Source organism: Zingiber officinale, chromosome 10A, assembly GCF_018446385.1.
Source record: "Zingiber officinale cultivar Zhangliang chromosome 10A, Zo_v1.1, whole genome shotgun sequence".
NCBI classification, from domain to species: Eukaryota; Viridiplantae; Streptophyta; class Magnoliopsida; order Zingiberales; family Zingiberaceae; genus Zingiber; species Zingiber officinale.
The window spans coordinates 94,224,237-94,230,194 of NC_056004.1; the positions used below are offsets into that span (position 1 = coordinate 94,224,237).

At 38.4% G+C, this 5,958-nt stretch overlaps 1 protein-coding gene across 1 annotated transcript; it reads left to right on the forward strand.

Moving 5' to 3' along the window:
• Nucleotides 1–2,236: 2,236 nt before the first annotated feature.
• Nucleotides 2,237–4,956, forward strand: LOC122028107 (adenylate kinase isoenzyme 6 homolog). Its single transcript, XM_042587124.1, has 3 exons — nucleotides 2,237–2,453; nucleotides 4,299–4,444; nucleotides 4,609–4,956. Exons 1-3 carry the CDS (start codon nucleotides 2,256–2,258, stop codon nucleotides 4,790–4,792), a joined length of 528 nt encoding a protein of 175 aa, XP_042443058.1. The 5' UTR covers nucleotides 2,237–2,255; the 3' UTR covers nucleotides 4,793–4,956.
• Nucleotides 4,957–5,958: the final 1,002 nt, after the last annotated feature.

A 5,958-nucleotide genomic window follows, 5' to 3' on the forward strand; every position in this document is an offset into this window, starting at 1 on the left:
CCAACTTCCTTGCATCTTACCTCTTATAGTGCTTATATAGCTATCAAAAAGGCATCTCGTTGGATCCTCCGTGTCCTTCCCATTTTCTCTCATATAAGTGAAGACACAACCTTTGACAATTCGTTACTCACTTATTCATTCATTGATCGACACGTGTTGAGATGAATGAATCAAGGGAACCAGATCTGACATTTACTACTTGCCTATCCATTTAATGATTGCCACATATTCACAACTAGAAGCTTCAAAGACTTTGCTACTCAACAGAGCTCAACTAATTGCTCAGTGGGATTTATTTGTATTACTCAAGATAACTTGAGTATCTTGCTAAGAGACACTTGGTGATGTTGCTCAACAAAACATAAATATATTGTTCGGTGGAACTTTGGTCATATTATTATGGAGAATAGACTAATTTCGAGAACATTATATCGTTGTGAGTATTGTAGAGTACTATCGCACCCGAAATTGGGATTGTTTGGAAAGATGAAGTTGATTTTTTGGAGTGCTATAGCGCAATAATACTACAGCAGTTACTGTAGTAGGATTGTTACTGTAGTACTTACTATAGCACCCATAATTGAGATTGCTCGAGAAGCTAAGGTTGATTTTCTAGAGTAGTATAGTGTAGTAACACTATAATAGTTATTGTAGCAGCATTGCTGCTGTAGCAGTCGAGCAATATATTGCATGAAAGAATAATCTTGTAGTAGAGCTATTGTAGTAATGTTATTGTAGTAATCAAGCAATGGATTGTTCGGAGAATAATATAGATTGTGGAATAAAGTATTGTAGCATGGTTACTGTAGTACTCGAGAATAAATTACTCGGGAGAAGATTCTAGCGATTTGGAATGCTCGGGGATAAATTCGGATACCATCAGATGTCCCTTCTTCAAGTCAGACTGAAGAGCGAAGTCGAATGAAGTTCATTAAAAAAGTGTTTAAAAATACTTAGCTTGGGGATAAATCTGGTTACCATCAATACCTTTGGGGAGTTCCTCGGTAGGATTTCAATGGAGTTGATTCCTCAAAGACGCTGAATATAATGGAGAAGTTCGAGGAGACTTCAAGCTCCTCCCGCAATCGCTTGTTCTCGTCGAGTAGCCGAAAGCTTTAGGATATATCAAAATGAAACAAGATCTAATTATCAACATTGATATTGAAATAATGAAGAAACCAAATGTTCGATCTGAATCTAGCGATAATACCATTTGTCTCAATACTTGTGAATACAAAGGAAGAAGTTAGGCGACAACCGGAGTCCTTGTTTCAATGGAAAAATAGAGAGGAAGAAGAAGCTTAGATTTTGGCATCATGCTTAAATTGAAATAGCTTGCCCCTCTTATACTAAGCCCAAAACTACGGCAACCATTCATCGTAAAACTGATAATATGTTAATAGCCCATTAATATTAACCAATTAGGTTATTAAATTTACACATACAATCTACATTCAATAACTTAAATCCCTTTCATACATGATGTATTAGATAACTTAATGAAGTTTAATTTTTAATGATAATTAAGTGCGATATTAATTCACGTATAGCCAATCAAATGGTGACTTACTGGGTGTTTGGTTGATGGGTTTGGGAATGAGAGAATGAAATGATAGTAAACGATAGTATTTGGATTGTAGGTTTGGGAATGACATTTTGGGAATGATTACTAGATTTATGGGAATCAACCAAACTCATATAACTTGATGGGTTTCATTTTCATTCCTATTCTCATTCCACCTTACTATCAAATCCATATCCATAGTCATTCCCATCATTTAACCAAACGCCCCTTTAATATTCAGTGACTCTTTCATGTAATCGATGGTATAGAATGGAGGTTCTGTCTATCTGTTGAAGGTGTTGAAGACCAATTGATTTTTACCCTCTTGGGTAAAAGTATGTTTGAGCCTACTTAGCTTACTTGAACTAATAAAAAATATAAGTTCAATTAGTGCATTGGCCTAACTAAAGTGATTGTTCTAGTGAAAATGGATACCCAAATTATTTCATTAGTGAATTAAAAATATTAAAAATTTAGAGGTGATATTTTATTGAAACAAATAATATAATATTAAAATTGTATATATTTCATAGATGTTGTAGATTAAAACTGCTGTGCTAATTTGAAAATTCCTTACAAAGTTGGAGATTGAGCCCATTACTTATGTGGGCCGGCCCAGGGTTAAGGAACTCGTATTAAGTAGACGACCTTAAGGCTAGCGACTTCGCTTGCCGACTCATTATTTGGTGCCATGGCCGACGGCGGCGGCAGAGCGAGGCCGAACATCCTGGTGACCGGGACGCCGGGGACGGGGAAGACGACGACTTGCTCGCTCCTCGCAGAAGCCACCAACCTCCGCCACATAAACGTCGGCGAGCTCGTCCGTGCGAAGGATCTCCACGACGGCTGGGACGAGGAGTTCGAGTGCCACATCATTAACGAGGATCTGGTCTGTCTCTCCGTAGCCCTAAACTTCGCATTCATCATCGATTCCCTATATTTTGATTTTTTTTTAGATTCCTTTTCGTTGTCCTTCGTTCGTGATCATTCGACGAGTAAAGTTGCCATTTTCTCTAGTATCTCATAGGAGAGTGCTTGATCGAATCTTTCCTAGTTGTAATCGAGGATTAGAAGCAAAATAACTGTTAAAATACGATGAGATTGTCAAATTTGATCACGGAAGTAGGTTTTGATGGAGTGAAAAAGGGGCAGCTGTGTGGAAAATAGTAGAATATGAAAGATGACTCTTTTCCTGTTGTTCTCACTATTTTTGCACATTGACCTTGAGTGAACGTTAACAATAATGTGAGCTCTCACTGGCTTCCACTATCTGGAAGATGGCCTTTTCCTATTGTTCTCACTATTTTTGCACATTGACCTTGAGTGAACGTTAACAATAATGTGAGCTCTCACTGGCTTCCACTATCTGATTCTTGGTCTTGTAGTTCTTCATATCATTTGGTTATCCTTATACTCTCTATTATTTGCATTATACTCTGGTACAATTGGTGTTCTCAGAAGAAAAGGGAAGTGAAAATAACACCAAAAGAGAAGTCGCTCAAACTTCTCCAGATCAAATCTATGTATCATGGATTTCTGTGTTGTGGTGCTCAGTAGCTTTTCCAAGTTTGTACATTTAACACTTTTTGCTGGAGAAAGCTATAGCATATCACCTCTCGTTTTCTGCTAATAGAATTGAGAATTTAATCAAGTTTCTGATGCTTTGGATATATGTTCCATAAATATGGGAAAAGGGAAAAGCTAAAAAGAGGTACAGCTGATTAATGTAATGTAGAAACAAGAAACGAAAAGAAATAAACTGGAGGCACTATGATCTCGTAGAGTTTTAGTGCTCAGTATAACTTTGAATCTCAATAAGCAAACAGCAAAACTGCCATGCACAAAGATCAAGCAAGCATTATCAGTTGTTGATTAAGCGTCGAATGATCACCACTACTCGTGAATTACTAATTGATCTCACATGTATGATTAGTCACAATCATGTTATGTCAACTTCATCTATTCCACAAAGTATGTCTGCATGGAGCAATGGTCATTTACTAATGTGTAACTGATAGAAATTCACTCTTTTCAAAACTTGATATTTCCTAACATCTTAATTGTTTTGGTTCATGTTCAAGTACTAGTTCATTGTCTGAGCAATTTTGAAGATAGTTTTAATTTGCATAGCCATCTAAAGAAGCTGCAAAGAGGACAGCTACAAAATATATTTCTAATTTTTTATGGTAATTTTTTTCTGCAAAAAGGTTTCTTGGACCTTTCAGATCTTCATAAACCTTTAGCCTTCATTGTTTGCTCATCCCATGGGTCGTTTTGATCGTGTAGAAGTTTCTTATGCTTCCAAAATATCCTGTTACTAGTTTACAAGTTCATTTTCAGATATATCACCTTTTCTTTTAACAATAAAGCCTCTTACTGTATAGTCACTAACTGTTTTAAATTATGGCATTGAATCATCATGAACTTGTTTTCTTCCTAGTAAATTGAATTGTTACCACAACGTGACTTAGTGCACCATTGGATTGGAATTTGAGACGTGAATCATCAAAAGAATTAGGGCTGAAGATGACAATACACGGTTGCTATGATCTACTGTCTTATATGTATGATATTTATCTTGCTCTATGATGGAGAGAACAATTCTCCAGTATGTCCCTTGCAGACCACTTTCCTAAGCTTCGTTTGAACGTTCAAATCAATTAGTCTTATGGTGCATTTAATTTGCCGACTGTAGGTCTCATGGTACATTTAATAAGCTGAGTGTAGTTTGCAGGTGTGCGACGAAATCGAGGATAAAATGGAAGATGGTGGCAACATTGTGGACTATCATGGATGTGATTTTTTCCCAGAACGTTGGTTTGATTGTGTGGTGGTTCTTCAGACTGACAATTCTATTTTGCACGACCGTTTAAGTAGCAGGTATTCCTTCCCGTTTAAATCTTTCATGAACATAAGAAGTGCTATCTTTCCCATTGATTCCTCTCCTGAAAATCTTGTAAATCTGGTGATAAACGCAGCAAATTTTCCTTCATCACAGTTCTTTGTTTCCTAACTTGTATTTGTCATTCGTTTATCGCTCGCAGAGGATACATGGGTCCAAAGCTTATGAACAATATCGAATGCGAGATCTTCCAAGTCCTACTAGAGGAGGCCAAGGCGAGTTATGCCGAAGAAATTGTAGTAGCATTGCAGAGTGACACTGTCGAAGATATCAGTAGGAACGTAGCCAATCTGACCGAATGGGCTGCTAATTGGACTCCTCGTTGATTCTGTCAATACGATATGGTCATTGTAGCTTCTGAGTGCATCTATTCTGTGTGACATAACGCTGAAGAGCGATTAGTTAGGAAGGTTAGTGACCAAATAAATGTTGGTTCCAAGAGTTTGTAGTTTGTACGTGTGATATTTGCTATTTAGTATTTTGCTGTCAATTTACGATGTCTTTGGCTGTTTACTTACGAAACGAATTGAAAGGAAAATCTTTTCTTAATAAAATTCCCCAGTTTTGAGGAAAAAAACAGTGAATTAATAGATTTGTCAGCATTATCTTATGTTTTACTTGGGGGGAATATTATCTTGTTTTACTATTGATAATGTATTGTAAAATAATATTTTACTAAGGGGGTGTGATGTAGTAAGTAAAATATTTAAAGAAATAACTATTTGAAAAAGGTTTTCTTTTGGTCCAACTAGTTCCGAAGATGAGCAGACTTCTTTTAAGTAGGGATGATAATGGGTCGGGTTCGGATTGAATTTTATATCCTACGTCCTCATACCCATCGAGTATAGGATCTCCGATATTAAATGATCGGATATCTTTTATAGTTATAATTCTTCTTCTTTCTATCTAACTATTATCATTCAACAAAAATATATTAAAATTAGAGGAATGATATTTGCCGCGACAACTCGCCGCGATACATATCCGCGACACTGTTGGCAGCCCTCGTGGCCACCTCCACCTCAGCGCTCTCTCTCCGCGACGCGAATGATCGGTCTGTGGACCGATCAGGAGGCAACGGGAATTACTGATCGGTCTGTGGACCGATCCCCTATCCTTTCTCCCGAACGCTGAGGGAGACGAGCCTCGCTGAGGAAGAACAGTTGTTGCTTCAGCGATGGGGAAGAGAGAGTCAAAATAGTGCTGTTGCTACTGCCCAAAGTGAGGGAGAAGAGCCTCACTGAGGAGGTGCCGTTGCTGCTTCAGCGAGGGGGAAGAAGGGGCTGCGACGCTTTCGAAGGAGTTGGGGCTGGGGAGGGTGCCGTTGCTGCTTCAGCGAGGAGGGAGAATGGGAGGGAGAATGGGCTGCGGCGATTTCGAAGAAGTTAGGGCTGCGGAGGGAGAAGAGAAAACGGCAGGGGAGAGCTTGTTAGGGCACGCGAGGAACAAGTTTTGGCCCGAGTGGATTTCATTCGCGTCGCGGAGAGAGAGC